General features: G+C 33.8%; 2 protein-coding genes across 4 annotated transcripts in view; one reads left to right on the top strand and one right to left on the bottom strand.

Moving 5' to 3' along the window:
- Positions 1–1,958, top strand: part of LOC130612479 (COMM domain-containing protein 9-like) — an 82,517-nt gene extending 80,559 nt beyond the window's left edge. The window contains exons 3-4 of the mRNA XM_057433799.1: positions 257–360; positions 1,215–1,958. Coding sequence (XP_057289782.1) covers positions 257–360; positions 1,215–1,361 — 251 coding nt within the window. The 3' untranslated portion in view covers positions 1,362–1,958. The remainder of the gene's footprint in view (positions 1–256; positions 361–1,214) is intronic.
- Positions 1,959–9,075: 7,117 nt separating this feature from the next.
- Positions 9,076–18,726, bottom strand: LOC130662372 (uncharacterized). Of its 3 annotated transcripts, none has more exons than XM_057461225.1 (4): positions 18,636–18,726; positions 11,853–12,201; positions 10,157–10,349; positions 9,076–9,716 (listed from the first exon to the last, which is right to left on the bottom strand). In XM_057461225.1, the coding sequence occupies exons 2-4, from the start codon at positions 12,194–12,196 to the stop codon at positions 9,369–9,371; spliced, it is 885 nt and encodes a 294-aa protein (XP_057317208.1). In that variant the 5' UTR covers positions 12,197–12,201; positions 18,636–18,726; the 3' UTR covers positions 9,076–9,368. The 3 variants fall into 3 exon arrangements, with proteins under 3 accessions (XP_057317208.1, XP_057317206.1, XP_057317207.1); XM_057461223.1 differs by lacking the exon at positions 18,636–18,726 and adding an exon at positions 13,825–13,979; XM_057461224.1 differs by lacking the exon at positions 18,636–18,726 and adding an exon at positions 12,693–13,278.
- Positions 18,727–20,622: the final 1,896 nt, after the last annotated feature.

Genomic DNA, 20,622 nt, shown 5'->3' with positions numbered 1-20,622 from the left:
AAATTCGTTGGATTTTTATATTTATTTTTTATTCTTGAAACTTATCTTGTGACGTAATACATTAAATCAAACCACTTGTGTAATGCTGAATCTTTTTAAAAAATCTTTGCAAGCGTTATGTGGTTGAATCGACATTTCCTAACTATATAATTGCGAGCAAATTTCGTGAATTTTGATGCTCGCTAAAAATAATCTCCTTTTAGAATGTGTTATACAGACGAGAATTGATCTATGTGCGTTTTTTGTGTTCTTTTAGTATCCTTACCAAGTCTTCTCGACTTTGACTGGAGAATCGATGTTGTGTCGGCTTCTGATCAAGTTAATCGAATGTCGCTACCCACGTGTCTTCTACAATTTAAGGTATCAACCGTGCTGTGTTGCTTTAAAATTATTGGCGTTTATGTTATACCGCACACATAAAACTTCTGATAAAAAGGCGTGCAAATTATCAACAAAAATTAAATTTGCGGTGAAAAATAATCCCTTTTGAAACTCCACTAGTCTTCAATCTTTGTGAGTTTAGTGTTTAATTATATATTATTAAGTAGATATACAATAGGTAAACATAGGTTATTGAGATTTATTAACCCGAGGTGATTTATATTCAACGACGCGCAGCGGAGTTGAATATAATATCACCGAGGGTTAGTAAATCCAATAAGCTATGTTTACCTATTGTATATATGTTTTATTATATACCCAAAAGAGATTGTTATAATTAATATTACTTATTTTGTTTTGTGTTTGTCCAGTGATTTCTCCTTGTTATAAGCTTCAAATAACCTAAAGCTTGCTTCAGTACTCTTTTTTGTATTAACACTATCTTTATCGATTATTAATTTTTCAATTCTTGCATCATCTATGTCCCCGAAGCGATTCATTTTTCTTTCGATTTCTTTGTTTTGATGTTTTTGTAAAAAGAATTTTCTCGACAAAAAAGTTCCCGCCATTTCACGTGTTTGGAAATCGACCAATCAGAAAACGGACCACTAAGAAACAACCAATCACAGTTAATTACGATAAAAATTAATGAGGCGGAAAGGATAAAATCAAAACATGCGTTTACGAATGTTTTGTCAAAACTATTACGTCACAAGCATTCAATAATACGGGTGGAATACGATTATTTATTCAATGGCTGTTTTTGCTTACGGGTATATAATAATATAAATTATTACAATATAATTTAATTATATTGTATCACGTGTTTTTAGGTTGCTGATTATGGAAATTGTAAAAAATCGACAGAGGAAGTGAAACCACGGAATGTTACTGTAGAACTGTCTAAGGAAACTTTAGATACGATGTTGGATGGGTTAGGGAAGATCCGAGATCAGCTAAATTCTGTTGTTTCGAAATAACTATTTAGTGTGACAACGCAATAAAAAAATGTTCGTTGGTTAAGCATGACTATCCAAGGTCACGCGTGAATAAATGAAAAATAAAATAGTATTTTCCAGTGTACCAATTTTATTGCCTGTAACGTAATTTTTTTTTTATTTTATTTTATTTTTTTTTTGGGAGGGGGGGGGGGGTAAAGGGGGAGGAAAGAGAAAAAATATTTTTGTTTAGTCCTTTTAGCAAGTCTTTGTCACGCCTTTGTTTGACTCTAAAATCTTTTTCCTTTGTGTTTTTATTTTAAATTTTGTATTTTGTAAACTGTGCATTTTCTATCTGCATTAAATATAGGAATCGTTTTTTTTTTAATTTTTTTATAAATGTTTATAAACTTACATATCGTATCAAAATGTGTCACAATGTCAGGTACAGAATTTTTATTACAGCTTCACTGTAATTCATTTGTGAGAAAATTATAAAATTCGCGGGTCGCCCCTAGATTTTACCGGAGTTATATATTCGTTAATTTGATTCTTTTTGTTCGAAGAACTTTTGTATATAAAATATCAAAGAATATAAGAATATTTTCAGAAGTAAATAAATCAGTCATGTGTTCACTATTTCCAGCAAATCACCTGCAACCTATGTATTCAAGTACCTTTTTTGGATTTTTAGTCCTTGGGGGTAAACAATTTCGCACTATTTTTTTTTATGATATGCCTACCATTTATTCAACAGATATGTGAATTTTAACTTCAGCGGTCTTTATTTTATGTGTCGCAAAATTTAATTTTAGCAAAATATTAAGACTTTCTATCTTCCGAAATTAAGTTTTCGTCTTATCAGTAAAAAAAAAAGTCAGCAAAAAGTGACTAAATTTTGGCTAGATGCCTAATATTTTTTTCCGACTAAAGTTTTGGCCGACTTTTTTATTACCGACCAAACATTTTTGGCGACTTTTTTTTACCCATAAGGTATATCTGTGTAAAATCCGTCGGTCATCATTCTCGTCAGTGAAAAACTTTCGTCAGTGAAAATATTCGTCACATAGCAAAGAAAACGTCATTTTTAACCGACAAAATATTTTCGAACGGGTATATTTGAGAACTTTAGTATTTTATCTTCCATTTTTTTTTTCTTATTTATATTGAATTGTCATCAATTACATACAACTTGTAAGTTTCTTTGCTTGCTCAAGACAAATTAGCTCACCGTCATTCATTCAAATTAGCTCACTCAATACAAGCTACTCTAATTTATTTTTTTAATTTAGGTCTCCTTTTTGACGTATTTCATGCAAAAAAAAAAATTTGGGTTAAAATTTCGTGCGTTAAAACTTTCTTCACCTACTAAAGAGGTCGTCACTTTTAATCGACGGATTTTCATCAATCAGGTAGTCACTTCTAAGCATCCAGAGATTGAAAGATTCTACGAAAACTCCTACAAAGGAATTTTATAAATTTTTGACATAAGGCTGAAATTTTACAATTATCACAAATGACTTCATTTATAATAATTTTATCTCAAAATGTAACCTGAAAATATGCAACCCTTGCAACGTTTTATTTTAAGACATTTGATTCCCAAAGATATTTGGGCTCTTAAAGTTTATATTTGGACGGCCTGAAGAAAGCCCAACAAGTTCTGGGGACGAGGTTGAGCAAACAAAAAATTTTGGTCGTTGCAAATGTTAGTCGCTTAGTCAAAACGTTTATCACTGTTAAGTTATCGTGAAATGTATGAAAAAAAATATTTGCAACTTAAAATAGCCTCTACTATTTGTCCGCAAAACGCAGACCATATTCAAGAAATTGCCGCCTGTTGTATTTTTTATTGTTAAATTACACTCCTCAAAGAAGAGTTATTTATTAGAACAAGCTCCCACGATCATGGTATGATAATTTTTTCCGTCTCACTTTTAAATATACTTCGTTTTTACGGTACGATGTTTCTTAAAATATGTGACCTGGACGGTTGACTGTTTGTCCATATTTTCCACACCTTTTGTACCGTAAACAAAACTTTGGACAGTGGATTAAACATGGTTGTAGCTCTAAAATTTTGTTATCTGATCTAGGCGAAAATAGGCCAAATAATAAAACTGTTTTGTTGTTTCAAAAATTTGCCATAAAACAAAACTATTTTGCTTCCAGGCCACTGTCACAACTTTGAAAATCGTTATCAAAGGCGTGATTTTTCAAGCCGATTCGGTTTCTTGTTATTTTTTAACTCCTATCACAAAATTTTAATTATATAACTGTTGTATAATTCTAGATAAATCGGATTGTGTCGGATTATAAACAAACGTCGTGTGATTTGTGTTATTATCGCTCTACAATTTAATCAAAAAAATAATCTTAATCAAACGAAAATGTTTATTTTCAGCAAAGATGACTATCGAGTTGTTTTTTCACTGACAAAACAACAAGTCCATAAAATATAGAAGAGAAAAGAAATCATTTCAAACGTTGTGAAGATGGTCTCATTCCATGTCGCATTTTTGTTTGCATTACTGTCTTGCAATATTGAAGGTTTGTTGATTTAAAAATAAATATATAGAAATCATCCAGAAATAACGTAATGGTAAAATTTGCATTTTAGCACCTAGTCCTAATTCACCTTGTCATGGAAACAGATTTGATCCGCCCACTTTTTAGGGGTAAGGGTTTTCTCGCTATGGAGTCGTCAATTAGCAGGGATGTCGATGTCTTTCTCACACTTTTTACTCGTTTTACATAAAAGTATATCCTCTTAGACTACACACAATTTTGTCACCACAAGTTACCTTATTGACTTTTATTTTTGTTTCGTTATTTCGAAGTTTCAGTTACATAAACTCAATTTTTTATAAACACATAAAGTCATCAACCTCTACTTTTTCCTCTAGCTACAGCGTCCATCTCTTGTGGAGATCCTGGACCGCTTTTTAACGGCACCAAACGTGTTACTCACTTTAACACTGGTGGTATCATTCGATACAAATGTAACAACTGCTTCGATTTAAAAGGTGCCAGGTTAATACAATGCACAGCATGGGGTCGCTGGACAGCTGTGCCTCCTAAGTGTGTTCGTAAGTATCTTGTCTTACTTGCTCTTTATTTTTTGTGAGTTTTTTTTCGTCATCCAAACTTGAACAAAGGTTCAAACGGTCATTATTCTGCAGCCAGGCAGGCTGAAAGTTGGAGAGCGTTCCAGGTGGAGAGCGTTTTAAATCTGCTAGTGGCATTCTCTAGCGCACCTGCACAACGAAATAATCCACTTAGGAGCCCACAAAGGTTGCGAAATTTGAGAAAAATGATCGTGCTGACGTCAGCAGCAATTAACATACTTCAAGAGTACGGGTTTAAACAATAACGTAAGATCCGAAATCGTAAATCTGTTATGGACAGTGACAAGTTGACATTGACAAGTTCAAAATGCGCGCTCTAAATAGAAACAACCAATTTCGCCGCTACAAGTGATTACTTATTTGTGTCGGCAAAATTCGAAATTAGTCGTCCTTTTTCATTATATTCTGTCCATGATTGCAGATAAATTTGTCAGGTAGATGACAATAAGTAACCTCTTTTTCGTACAGTTCGAACTTGCCCAAACATCAGAGTAAACAAAACAGAAACTTTAAAAGGAAGAAAAGTTGGCTATGTACACAAGTTTGTGTGTCACCATTCTGCAATACTAAAAGGTGGAGATTCAATAGAATGTATGTGTAATGGAAGATGGAAAGGAGTTCCGCCCCGATGCGTGTGTATGTACATTTGGTTTGTTCAATTGCTAGTATAATTAATTTACCATAATGCCTCGAATAAACGCCCCTTTTATATGAGACGCCTCTCTTTTCAATGATTATTTTTGATAAATGATCTCCTCCAATAACACCCGCCCCTTTAGAGGGGTTTTTTTTCGAAACATTATCCAAATTTTAAATTTTACCATTTACGGTAACAACCCATCCTAATTATCAGAAGGAAATATTGTTAATTTTGCATAAGCTTTTTATATGCTTGACGATGACGATATTGATAATGACATTTATTATGTGGAAAATATATTTCATTGGCAAATAAAAAAGGGAAAATGCAAAAGTTACGCCCCTTCAAATAGACGCCCTCTTAAATCAACCCTCCCTCCTAAAAATTGAAAAATTTAATAAAAACGGACGACGTTTATTTGAAGCATTTAGCCTAAAATAAGAATTTCAACCGGAGAAAAACTTCTGGCTGATTGGCATTACTTGTAACGTGATTTGTTTAACATGAAAACAATATTTTATAGCGAAACCCTCCTTGAAATCAACCACAACTACCACAGTTAGTGCAGCAATCATCACCCGTCCAACTGATGTCTCCATAAAAATGACATCTTGCGCTGAAATTCCGAGCGAACTTGAAAATGGCTACACATTTAAAGTCAAGCAATATCTCGGCAAGTTTCGCCCAGGTGATCGCATGTACTACTTATGTAAAGAAAAATATCGTTTAGCGGGACCGCCTTATCGGGAATGCAAGCCGAACTTTGAATGGACAAACTACCATCCAACATGTCTGAGTAAGTTCTTATTTGAAAATGCATAACTAGAAAAACAGTATTGGGCGGGGATTACAACCTTATTCCAAGAAATCTTTTTGCTTCTTAATATTGAACTCCCAATACAAAAAAGGCACTGTGTAAGGTTGATGGGGAATATGTAGTGGTTAACGCATAACGGAATAGAGATACTCTAGACTTCACAATAACATTGTCACACCGCTATGAACACTTGAGTTACCTTTATACGCCAAAAGATGTGGAAAAAAAGTGACAAGATTGGGATAGCCAACTTTGTTCCCAGCTCATGTTGTCCCTCTGTATATTGATATACGCTGAGAAAAAAGGCGCTAACTAGTACGTTAATAGACAAATTAGTTTTAAATACGAAAAAATTAATATAGCTGCGCCTGGGTTCATAATCGATGCGTAACGGTAACACGGCCGTGTAATTTAAATTTTTTACCATCACGATAATTTTAGATAAGGCCCTAACTGAAATCATTTACTTCTGTCTCTCTGCCTGCAATTTCTTGCTGCAAGTCCACCTGCTTGTCATCCCCTCATGTAAGTCCACTTGCTTGTGATCCCCTCATGTAAGTGTCACTCGTTTGTTTACACAAGGACTGTTATCACCGTGGAATGTTCATCACCTTCCTCCTGAATTTCATCTAGTTCAATCATGCTCAAAACATTTTTCGCCAATAAATGGAAGACTAATAGGCTCCAATGAGCGTGGATCGTCATACGAGTTTTCCTGCGATCCAGGATATCGCTTGCAAGGGAATGAAAAGATTTACTGTCAAAGAAATGGGCAGTGGTCACACAGTCCTCCAGCATGCGTACGTAAGTAAATATGAAGTTTACTTTTGTCAGTTTGAACAAATTAATGAAAATTGTTTTCCACTTCACACTTTATTACAAGTGTTATCTCTTTGATATTGTAAAATTTTCAAATCTATTTTTATTTGAACTTTACAAGACGTAAGAGATAAAGACATCATTCCGAATCATTATTCATGGCAAAAAACGCAACAAGTAATTTATGCTCTTGATCTTAACTTTTTAGCTGCGTGTCAAAATTTCAAATGTCCTGACAGCCAAATTTGTAAATACGATTACACAATATTAAAAGTGACTTGTGTATGCAAATCAAATCTTCAATGCCCATCCATCGTCTCTCCAATATGTGCTTCTGATGCTTTTACGTACAAGAACGAGTGCCTGATGAAAGCAAGAGCATGTCGAGCCAATTCTTCCATATATAAAGTGGCTAATGATGTGTGTAAACCAGGTATGCTTCTTCTATTTCTTCTTCTTCTTCTTCTTCTTCTTCTTCTTCTTCTTCTTCTTCTTCTTCTTCTTCTTCTTCTTCTTCTTCTTCTTCTTCTTCTTCTTCTTCTTCTTCTTCTTCTTCTTCTTCTTCTTCTTCTTCTTCTTCTTCTTCTTCTTCTTCTTCTTCTTCTTCTTCTTCTTCTTCTTCTTCTTCTTCTTCTTCTTCTTCTTCTTCTTCTTCTTCTTCTTCTTCTTCTTCTTCTTCTTCTTCTTCTTCTTCTTCTTCTTCTTCTTCTTCTTCTTCTTCTTCTTCTTCTTCTTCTTCTTCTTCTTCTTCTTCTTCTTCTTCTTCTTCTTACCATACATATTATTTCCATTATACAGCTAGCATTTGCAACATCAATCCAAAGAAGGGTTCTTGCAATGGAAAACTTCCAGTCTTTTATTACAACCAACAATTGGATCAATGTGTGGAAACAAAAGCTGGGGAGTGCCATAAAACTGGGCGGATTGGACATAAAACAAAAAAAGAATGTGAAAAAAATTGCAAAGGTAATGTTAGTTATAAGAAACATACTTTTTTTGCAAGAAAATATAAACACAGAAATTATGGCTCTTATACCTTCCCACGAGCTATACTGGGGTAAGTGCTGAAAAAACAAAATATATTTACTTCTCTATGTTATCCTTCAATACACCTCTTTCAAATTTGATGTAACGTCAAATGTGCGCAAGTTGGGAACAAGGGAAACATTTTGTGCATTTTTAAAAAACGATCCTCCAATGCAGTGTTTGGATCTACAAGCTATTTATTTTTGTCTAAGTAAAGTTGTTTTGTTAAAAAATGGAAAACGGTACCAGCCTTCAGCCATCATGCCTTCTTTTTTAAAATATTTTTAAACTGCGTAATTTACTGCCTCAAAACTAAGTACCAATTCCTTTTCGGTTATAAGCCAAAATGTGACGGTTTTAGGGAAAACGGTAACAACCTATAATATCGGTAATAATACTGTATTGATACTACCCATAAAATTACCGATACAAAGTATTGATAACTGTATAATTTACCGATACTTTCTAGATTAGTATCGATACCTTTTCAATGACATTTATTTTGCCATAACCTGGTAGTCTGACTCATGTGCTATAAAATTTTTTTTGATACTCCTTTAGACGTCTGCAAAATGAAAAGTGATTCTGGGCCGTGTAGACGTGCATCGATACGCTGGGCGTATGATGAAACGCTTTCTGCATGTAAGAGGTTTGCATACGGTGGTTGCTTTGGTAACAGCAATAACTTTGAAACGTACAAGGAGTGTAACAATTTTTGTGGGAGAATAACTAAAGTTGCACACTAATTTTTACAATTTGTATTTATGTAAATATCTTGTTTTCCAATAAAAGATGTTGTCTTTCTTGATAACAAAAAATATTCATTGCATCAAAGTCTGTTTTTCACCTCCTTTATCTTACTTTCTTTACCTCCTTTATTTTTTAGATTGTCAGCTTTTTCACATTCTTTTTTTTCATGGCACGTACGATTTTAGTCGATTTTTTGATCTAATATTACTACAATCCTGAGCAAAACCGAATAGACAATGCAATTATTTGGCTATTCTGTAAAATGGAAGTTAATTCATCTCATTCCCAGTATATCGCCATTCCAAAGTGACAAAAAGCAGAGGTCCCAGGTAAACATCGTTTAAAAAGCACTAACCAGCGTCCAAACCTGTACATCCAAACCTGCACGTAACAAACCGACATAACGACCCGTAAGACCTCAAATTTAAAGAAGGAGCCCCAGGCTGTCGGCAGTAAAAAATCAATTATTTTGCAACTAAAAGTATAACCCGGCAGTGAGGGATGGAGAGGATGCACAAAGCGCATGCTTATGGTATCAATATATAATGCAAGTCGGGATTTACTAAGACACGAATACCATGCGACATGAAATTTATTTACACAATTCTTAAATATTTTTAAATTTTAAAATATATTAACAGATATCTACATACAGCATAAGACGATTCGGAATGAAATTTCATGTTAAGACTGCCAAATTGTAAAGTTTGATGTCTCGCTCGTTTTCCTCCAAGTTTGTACAAGTTCATTAGCTTCTTCAAGTTGTTTTTTTGAAAGTTTTTATGTTGAAACAACATTAGCTACTGTATTAACCCACAATGCAACATCGCTCTTTCTTCGGATTTCTCAACATATATTCTAATTTTTTGTCATGATAAATATTTTTCACATCTTACTGAATTCGCGCCAACCTCATTATGAGACGGATTAAATATGGTGCGATTAAAGTTGGCGGTCGTTATACACACGACCAGAAATAACAAAGCGACAAACAGAAATAGCGTTTGAATGATTTTAAAAGAAAATATGCCTTTTTGAAAAAGTTCATTGTTTAGTTTAACGCCAGAGACACATTTTTCGAGTATTTCTTTTTTATAATCTTCTTTGACCAACATAAGTGATGCTCTTCTTATTTGAGCTCGTCCAGATTTGATAAATGAAGACGCACATTGACCAGCTGAGAATGATCGCTCACCAAAGTAACTGACAATACCTTCCTGTAAAATAAAAATAAAAGAACTTTAACGTATATTTATTTTGTTTATTTTATACAAATTTCGTAATGGTTCACATTGCTTTCTGCTTTTGTGCAATCTTGTATGACAATGGTTTGAATGTCATTTTAAACCAGCAGAAAGTTCTAATAACTACACTGTTAACAAAATATGTGTGAACAAAACCTTTAATTTTGTGCTTTTTCCTGAGAATTTTTTTCGGAATGTAGATCTTTAGCAAAATTGCTGTGTAACTAACGATAGTGTACCAACTACAAATTTTTTCATTCTAAAAGTTTAGCACATAAACATTTACGAATTTATAAGTCAAATTATATATTGTATTTTGTGATCTGTTTTAAAGTTTTACATGTTGTTGGAAAAAACAGGAGAGAATCAAATTAGAATTTTTCTGGAAAGAAATAACAAGAAAAGCCACTGACCCATCCATTGTTTTCTTTTAACCATTCTTTCAAACGCATCACGATAAACACGGTGGCCCAATCGCAGATGCTTCGAACTAATATACTGCGACCATTTCTTGTACACTCTGCTGCAAGACTTCCTGAGAAAGCGAACAACGCTGTGATCAGTGGCCAGGTGACGCCTTTTTGAAACAAACTTTCTGCAAAGTCGCTGAAATGAGAAAAAATGTAGTCATAAACACTGCTTTTATTAACAGTAAGAAATTAAGTTATTCATTGATGAGCGAGTGTATTCTAAATTGCAACTAAATTTTTGAGCAGAGTGGCATTCGAACACACGTACTTCAAACTTACTGGTTTCAACTGGTGGCTTGGACAATTTATCAAATAATACTGGTTTTACCAATAGAGTGCTGTTAAACTTGACAATTTCCGAAAAAAAATTATAAAAATCAGTCGACCAATAACGATAGTCAATAAAGAAATGATCCTACACAAAAATAAAAAAAATCATCTTGCATCAGATGCTCGGAAAAATTATTTCATTGTGCTCCCCCAGAGCGCTTAATTGATGTCAAAAAGGCAAAAACACCTGGTTAAACTCGTCAGTATTTTTTTACATCATAATTTCCACAATTTCCTGTCGACTTTAAAATCAGGAACTTAGGCTTATGCTGGACCGAGTTGAAGTCAATAAAAATTTAAACTAGGCTTGGCTCGGTATCATTGTTATACAGGACTGTGAAAGTGCGCAAAGCTGTACGTTTCCATTTGGCTGTAAACAACTTGACAACGCGGCTCGGTACTGCACAAGTAGAATGGTCTGTTTTACTTGTGCAGTACCAAACACTACTTTCTCGTCATAACTTTCTCTCAACCAACATGTAACAACAGTAGGCAAGTTTTTATAACGACGCGTAGTAGTGTCGAGAGTAAATGTTTGAAATGAAGAGGAACATATTTTTATTAACGCTTCTACAATTAAAATGAGTTAACTGCTAATTAAAATGCGTATGTTGTCACGGCAACAATCACATAAAAGGATAGCATCACCTATGTTATCTTGTTAGCCTACTCAACTCAGTTTTTTTCAAAGATTTAAAAATTGTGCTTCTCTTTTACGAAAGAGTTGATGCAAACGATTTTCTCAAAGTAATTTCGGAATTCAAGTTGACTAATGTGCACAAAGCCAGTCACACGCATGTTTACAACCATGGTCACATTGTTCCGGAGTAAACAGTCCAAGTGTTAATTATGTCTGTTTGGGTGAGTAAAACCATTCGCTCGAAACACCAAGCGAGGATTTGCCCGATATTGATTACGTGAGCAAAAAAATAATACCATTAACCAGTCAATTTTTAAGTTAGCAGAAAATTTAATTGCAGTCAAGTATTGTTCTTTAAAACTTCCTCCGATTTCCAGTTTTAAATTCTGCTTGTGTAAAAAACAAACGCTATCCCCCACCCCCTAACTAGTCCGGTTTAAAATAATGGAAACACAAACAGTAAAGAAAACCGCTAAACATCATTTTAAAATTGCGAAACATTTGTCTCTTTTTAGGCGGGAAGCTTCTGTATGCAGATTTCTGACACAAGTCATAATATATAGATTAGCTGGGAATTTCATGTTGAATGCTGGAATTATCATGTTGAATGCTGCTTTTTAAGGGAAAACAAAAAAATTTAAACATCAGCTGCGGAAAAAAATGGCCTACCTGTACGCTCGACAAACAGCTCTCTCGTCATGAATGTTCATATTCATCTTAAAAGAAACATCAGTATATAACTCAGGATTGGACGCCACCAAAACATCCATAATATCGTAAATGCAGGCAAGTGCTTCAGCGGAAGGTTTCGCTCTGATGTTCGGACTTTTTATTGGCGAATGATCAATACAAACTCTCTCCATGCGATGTCGTATCGCTTTATCGCACACAGCACGTGATTGTTCTTCCAGCAGGCATACCTCTTGTTTGCGCCATATTGATCTTGGTCCAAGCTTCGAACAACGATATAAATAAATCCAGAGTGTATTCTGTTGCTCCTTCGCTTCGCACATCTCTTCTGAAAAAGTCAAAACCAAAAAAATATAACTAAAAATATATTCCACACGATCTAACAAATCTATTTTGTATAAACTGTATTATAACTTCGGTAGTTGTGTTTAACAATGCGTGATGCTTATATAAGTTTTTTTGTTCTCCTGTTATAATGGCCAGTTCAGTTTAAGCACAAAGCACAGCCGACCATAACTACATTAGTTTCGTAACAACAGCCTACACATTGTAGAAAAGTAATTATAAATCTTGGTAAAGGGGGGTAATTAAACTATCCTAATGACATTATTTCTTACATTTGTCAAAAACATTGTCCTTAAAAAGAGAAATTATGTCTTTGATAAATCGTTAGCTTAAAAAGGTATCTCGTATTGGTCTTAATTTCCAATGGAGAAATAAGTATTAATCTAGATTAAGCATGAACATTAAAAAGAGAACTTGAGCAGATATATATTAACCCCATAAGGAAAAAGTTGCATTGTTTGTTGACAGATTTACCTGGTTATTGCAATGTTTGTTTATTTTCGAAATCACCCTCCAAACGCCCTCCAAATCCACTTTTTGTACTTGATCATTTATCTGACACACACAAAAAAGTACAGTTAGTCTCAAAGCCTGACTAATTTCATTGTTTATCCTACTACTATAAACTTTCCTACTTTATGAATTTAATTTATACTTTGTTAATTGTTGAAACAGCCTCGTTCCCAGGGTTTCTTTTTCGTTTTCTGTTGTGTGGATCACACCATAACGCATATCAGAAAGTGAGGAAGAAGCCTTGGGATTGAGTTTGGAATTTTTAATTTTTGCTGGCGATTGGAGAAACTACATAATAGGTCAAAATACACAAATATTATTAGCTATTTGCTGATAGAAAGAAAATTCTTTTCCGCGCGTAATTGCTGCAGAAAATCGCAGCAGTCATTAAAATTATTCCGTCCTTCCTTTCCAACATATGCTTTCACGGATAATAAACGTATCATATTTCTTCCGATTAATGAACATCCTGATTGAATAACCGTTTTAAATTTGGATCACATCTCTGGAGATGACAACTGTCTTTTGTCAACTCATGCTCTAGCTAATTTCTTCCGAAATTTAAAAACCCGCTACTAGAAGCCTATATATACAAAACTACTTCCTCGTTCACAGGATCCTGCCACCGCTATTTTCATTGGAGACAAGATGCTCTGGGAACAAAGTTGACAATACTATTATAAGAGTTTAAGAAAACAAGGAAGTTCCTTCTATTCATCTTAATATTGGAATAATATCAATCAGAATGCCAAGATTCCTACTATGTCTTTCAATTTCGATAAAAAAAAAACATCCAAAGGATAAATCTTGCATAATACAATAGAATCAACAAGAAGGAAGTACACGGTATTAAATACATGAACGTTCATGCCGTCAAAAATAAAAAAAATGTTGCAGTGGTTTAAGTGCAAGTTCCGCAGTAAAACTCCACCTAGACAGAAAAACGACCATTGGACCCGTATAAATCCAGAACATCCGGTTAAATATGCCAATGTTACCTTTATTTTGTAGAGCTCAAAACGCTGATCAAAATAATATATAGGGCGCGTCTTTAAAATAGTTCATGCTCAAACTAAGAAGATTTAATGTATACCTTCTATTTCTTTGATTGTGTTAACATCACTGGCACTGTTTTCTTTATTTTTAGTGGATTCCATTTTCACGTATTATGTTATTAAATGCACTAGTTACACAAAAACCGTCTGCTTGAATCAAGGGTAGCAAATAATCCGATTCTATGCATCGTTAAATTACCAACACTTTTGTAAATTATTTACCTTAATGGTGAAATTAAGATGGGTATTCGATGTATGGAACAATTAACTAATTTAATCAAAAAAATGATTGGCTTGCGTCAGATGTTAAAAGTCAAATTGTTTACATTTTTGTTAATTGCATTTGCGTAGAAGTGTGTTGTTAGTTTTGAATAAAAAAATAAATAAAGTTATACCAAAAAAACAACTTTACGTAGATTTTATATGCTTTGGTCTCCCATTACAAAAATATTCTTGTTGGACTGCAAACAATAAAGGTTAACGGAAAAAACTGTTTTTTTTAACAACCTATTCAGATTTTTTTGGGGGGAATACGCTTCAAATATTGCTTGAGACAGGCTATTAAAAAGAGGATTTTATACTAAAATGGCCAAGTCAAACCAATCGATTAACAAAAGTTGAGAGGGATCCTTCATTTGCATTGATTAACGTCGATGGATTTAACCGATTTCTTTCGAGCGGAAACCCGCCTCAATAAAGTCTGTTATAGTTTGATTATAACAAAGTGATGTAAAAACCGAGACTTACGCTTGGTCAGGAACTTTCTCTTGGCTTGTTGCTGTAAACAAATTCTTAACATGTCAACATATCATTTAAACTGTCGTTATGTTTTGTAGCTTATATTATTTGCTTTCCTTTTAAAAATTCTGTTAACCTTTTCATTTCCACCAATTGACCCTTAAAATGATGGCATTTTCCCACCTCGTTCCATGGCTTATAACTTTGCAGTTCGTTACAGGCTCGGGAACAACATTGGATTTTTAGACAACAAAATCAATTAATTTGAAAATATTGTCCAGTTTTAATAAAAATTTGTGTTTGTTAGGCTTTGAGGGAAAAAAAACAGCTCTAAGTGTAATTTTTTTTATTTTAAGTAAGCAATTTTAGAGGATATCAGGGGTTTTGCAAGCCATATTGAAGTTTGTGAGAAAACAAGATTAACTAATAAAACCGATTTTCCGAACGAAGAATTTAGGAAGAGGTGAAACAGGATTCTTTTTAATGCCAAAATTTTATCCTATCCAATTCTTTCCCATCCTATGAAAGAAATTATAAAAGTTCTGGCTTTGAATACTGCAAAATTGTGATAAAACTTTAAGAGAGCATTAAATATGTTTACTAAAAACACCTATTGTATTGGCGTGTTTACTGAACAAAATGTTCGATCAATATATAAGTTGTTCGTATATAAAGGAGGCTGACCCAATTTTCTAGGGGGTGGCTCGTGTAGGTTTAGGCCCAATGAACTGGACTAAAATCTTGTTACGTCATATAAATCTGCACATTTATAAGCATTCACAGAATATTAACAATAATTCCACTAATCAGCCGAGCTGGTCTTTTTATATATATTTATATAATATAAGATCTTTATATACCTTATTACACGAAATTAACGCTGTGTTGTTATTAACGCGGTTGACTTTCAACCGCGTTAATGAAAACCGCCCTTAATTTCTGGTCCGTGTTGATCAAACCGCCCTTAATTTCATGTCCCTGTTAATTAAACACCCTTAATTTGTGATCTAAAAAAACAACGAAAAAAGATTAAAAACTGCCTAGTGTATACATACATTATCATATACATCATATACATACAATTTTTGTCCTCAATTAAAATTTATTTTCGCGCATCGATTAAATTTCAAGGCTATTTCTCGCAGAGGTAGCTATGTTAACCTGAAAAGAACAAGACGGATACTAGATGTTCAATCAAAGTAGATTTAAAGTTGTCTACGTTGAAACCGTATCATGCCAAAGTGATGGTCGAGGCGTACGAGCTCCTCCAACCAAAGAAAGGAGTTAGTAATAAAAAATGGTTGGCAAAGTGCTGGTATTACCGCCGCTGTTGAAAATACTCGGGAAATGGGAACAAATTATATTCATTAGAACCCATCCGATGCTATGGAGTAGACATTTTTACTAACTTTTGCATTGAATTGTTGTTGAATAAAAAATGTTTAGTCACATGAAAATTGTCAAAACTTGTCTCTAACCGCGTTAATTTTCACACACTTAAACTAGGTCTTCTCAAGCAACCGCGTCAATTAATGTCTTGTTATTTTTAACCGCGTTAATATCCACACAGCGTTAATTTCGTGTAATAAGGCATAGTGAAACCCGCTGCTTGAACAACACATTTTTACGGACAGTGAGATTACGACTGAGTGAGTACGATCGGCAAATCAGGCTAGTTCAAATCCGTGCATCAACCCTCTGATGCAGTCTCTAATAAATTATCTTTTATTGTTTGCTCTTACCCGTAAAAGGGATTTTTTAAAACCTGGTCGATAACTCGAGTCATTGTTTCGTTTTGCGAATTTGAAAATTCATATTTACGTTCCTGAAAACTAAAAATAGGAGTGCAGAAATATAATGTTATTTTTCGTTCATGATAGCTAGGGCTAGTTAACTTTTGCTAACTGGCCCTATTTTGTTTCGTACATGTTCATGTACTGTCTGAAAAACATTTACTTTTTATATTCTGTTTTTTGTTTACATTATAGACAAAAGTAAAGTCTGATCGTCACTTTTACAATGCTAGCAATATTAATATTAAGGTTTATATCAAAAATATCAAAAATGTGACTTTAGGTAGCTAGCTACTTTCATTCTAAATAATTTTTTTATTTTTTAGGTCAAATAAGACTTTATTTACAAGTTTTTAATAAAAATGTCTAAGCTATGAGTGTCACTGAAAATAGCGTTACAAAATTAACACTGTTTTTTATGGAGAGTTCAATTTTCGGGCATTTTTGCCTTCAAAGGAACCTATAAGAAATAAAATTTCTCTTGCCTGTTTCTGTGATGTCTTCTACACGACATACTGCCATAACTCTTGATGTAAATGCTAATGTAACTAAGTATGAATATTTCGGCGAAAAAACAAGAACTGGAATATAATAACTTTCAATTTTTATCAATAAAACTTTGAAAAACAAAGATATTTTATCGGGTTTTTTTTGTAGCACAGTAACAAATATGTTTTTAAGAGAATGTTCAAAGTGGTTATAGATCTAACATCTTAAAATAATTATACAACATACTTTTCAATATGTTACCAAGCATAACAAATAATTTACATTGTTATTATTTCGAATATCATTTTTTTATTATTATTTCGAATGTTTATACAGGATATTAGCCACTTAAGCGGAAGCACTGTTATCAATGTGGGTCCGGTCTGAATGCATATATTAGTTACACACCGGTATTGCCTACGTGATTTCCCTCACATGGCATGGATTAAAAAATTTCAAGATGTATAATCCTTTCCCTACCCTAGTCAAAGTCAAGATAAAACTTTTTGATATTTCATTCATGCTGTATTAACGAGGCGAGTATCTACAGAAGTTTTTTTTACAGATTATAAATAGTATAAAAGTGGAGGGTTGGGGAAACCTAACAAGTCTTGGGGACGAGGTTGGTGGTGGGGCTCATCAAGTATACGTAGAGGCTTGTAAAAGGGAGGAGGGGTTACACGTTAGGTACACACTTCCCTTATCTCTTTTTTTCTCTATATTTCCATTCTTCTAGATAGTACCGACTTCTTATTATTTAGTGCTGCTTGAAAAGGTTTTCTTAATACCTTTGACTACTGTATCTGAAACAGGTAGTGAACGGAAGATGGGTAGTGAACGATTATCGTGTACACTTGGGAGGGGACTCCCGATGCTTCGCTCAAGGAGGGTTAAATGTTAATAAACCTTTATTTGGTGTGTACGTGGTAAATAAATAACCTCTTAGCTAGTTGCATAAAGAATGTTGTGTATTAAAGAAGTTCGAAGAGTATTAAACTAGAATAAAGATTAATAAATGAGAAACATGCAGCTTGTGAAAATGTTTTAAAAAAGCAAAAAAGACAGTATTTTGAAAACTGAAAACATAAAATATATGTGCATAGCTAATTGCTTTTCTAATTTGTTTTATCTGCACGGTATTGACATTGTGAACTCTATCTTAACTCTTTATTCAGGAACTTAATACACACAAAACTATTTTCTCCAAAGCACACAAAAACAATATGTTGCTCGTAAGAAAAGACTCTTGCCGCAACCCAACTGGGAGGTTTTTGCAAAAAGGGCTCATAGGAAGGATAAGGCCTAAACAATTAGCTTAATTTTTTGGCTCATTAAGACCTAGGCCCTTAGGAACTGGGTTGCTTTAAAGAACTTGCGATGATCCTTTATTTTCTCAAATAAATAAAAAATGCCATAAATGAAAAAGTACCCTGGAGAGAGGCTGTAAAAAATTTTGAGCAGCAACATTGAATATATTATCTGTAAAAAGCTCTTACGCTAGATAGGCAACGCATTCAACCAAAAAGACAGCAACAAAACTCCGTGGTGGAGTGCACGTTTTTTTTAGAAAATTAACGACGGAGCCTCAGGTAATTTCATTGTTAAGTTTATACACGTTAAAAAACGCATTGTAAAATAATGAGTTTATTAAAGTCTTATGGCAATTGGAAGTTGTTAACATAAACTATCATGTTGTTATGTTAGATGAAGGATTTTATAGATAAAGGAAAAGTTTATTTGCATAAACAAAAAATCCAAATGAATAGAAAGAGCTTGTAATTTGTATTATCGATTTGTATATATTAATTTCAAGACAAAGATCAATTTACCAAACAAGCAAAATATACATAAAATTCAGGCGTCACATTTAACGCGTTTGGTATGCTATCTGATATGAATTTTAACCCTTTTCTACTCAGCAGAATTCAAAATGACGACGAAACTAAACAACAAAAGAGACCAAGCTACTGGCTAATCACACCATATTTTATGCTGTACTTCACAACTTTCATTATCAATACACTCGTGTGGCCACTGCTCATAATTGAAAGGTATTGTGTGGAGAATAATCATTTGGAAAATAAATTTTTGTTTACTGTTAATTTCTCTGACACTTCTTGTATTGATAAATACATGACAGGATTGAACAAAACAACGTCAATGAGATTTGATGTTTCCCAAATTAACCATGATACTTTGAATATTATGATCGTTGGTTCTGTGGCTTCAGCCATTTTATCATTAGCGTCGTACTTTTTAGTTTGGAAGCCTACTCTGTCAAACTGCAGAATTATCGCTGTGTTTTTACCGCCTCTATGTATATTATGTCAATGTATCTTATTTTCATACGCATTGACTGTAAAAAGTACTACAACTTTCAAATTTATTATTTTGGCAGGAGTTTTAATGCCGTCTTTTCATTGTCAGTTTCAAGGCGTATTTTTATTATTTTACCGTTTAACTGCAAATTTGGAGCAAAGGACGTTCAAGCAAAGGAGAGATATCGTCAATACTAAACTTGAACTATCCCATATCTTGGTTTTTGCCGCCGTAATTTTTGGTGGTTTCGTTATAAGTACGTGTTTTGATTTATCGTATTCGCTTGTTTTTGTTCTGCAGTTTACTCTTGCGTTCGCAAATGGATTATACGCTTTATTGTTGGCGCCAATTAGGTGTTCCTGCCTGACTAATATCGAAAATGATGAAGATAAAAAAGACAAAAGTATCGACGATTCGGTTTCATCGTCAGAAGAAGAAGAACAAATTTTGCTGCAACAGGCGCGAAAATCCAAAGACAAAGGTTTGTTATCCAATGAAACGAACTTATTCACAGAAGCACCGATGATTTTCTCCGAAACGTCATATAGAAAAGAGCTAATTGTCATTATTGAACTCTCCATTTTTACGATCGCCATCATCGCTGATTCAAATATAAGTGGACCTTACCTGTTACAACCTCCTTTTGAATTAACGCTGAGGGATTATGGGTACTGCGTTGCATCGCAGGGTGTGGCAAAGATAATCGGATTGTTTCTCATGAAAATTTTGAATTATTTTTCACCGTTCAAACACAGCTCAATGATTAGTATCGCGGCGTTAAATTATATTATATACTACACCGTGTTAGCTGTCATACCTTCAAAGGAATATATTTACATATCACTGGTGCTGAACATATTTGGTGGTATTGCTATACCCACGCTTTTATCATTCATGAAGACTAATTTTACGGAGACGATCGATACGTTGCTGGAGATCTCGACGATAAGTAGCTTGATCGTCACGGTTGGTTTCAGTTCAATTGAGTACTACGTTTACATGAAAACACGGAGTATTTACCCGGGAAGTGTATTTTTGGTTACCGCTGCAATGATTTTACTCGGATTTGTGTTCGTGTTTGGCACGTACTTTTCGACAACAATAAAAAACAAAAGAAGGACAAAAGAATATGCAGATCAGCTGTTAAATGATTATCAATAAAATCATTTTGAACCGGAAAGTGGCAGACGCCCCTGTTACTTTTATAACAACTTTCTAAAATGACATTACTACTAGTGGAAAAAGTGCTTGTGTTTCTATGAATAGGACTGCTCAAATAAATTTCTATTAAAAGATATTTGAAGTTCCAAAATGAGCAGTTCGAGACGAATTTTAAGATGAGTTTTACGAGTTTTATTATCAAGTGTGGGAGTTGATCTATATCGAGTAAAGACTTGAGTTAGATTTGTAGGGAATATATCTATTGGGGGCTGTTGTTAACGGATCAAATTATACGTAAATAAATAAATACAACTTTCGTTACTTCTACCACAAAAA

This window comes from Hydractinia symbiolongicarpus, chromosome 10 (genome assembly GCF_029227915.1).
Source record: "Hydractinia symbiolongicarpus strain clone_291-10 chromosome 10, HSymV2.1, whole genome shotgun sequence".
In the NCBI taxonomy this organism is placed as follows: Eukaryota; Metazoa; Cnidaria; class Hydrozoa; order Anthoathecata; family Hydractiniidae; genus Hydractinia; species Hydractinia symbiolongicarpus.
The sequence above is the reverse complement of the archived record's forward strand: the minus strand, read 5'-3'. Positions and strand labels throughout refer to the sequence as shown.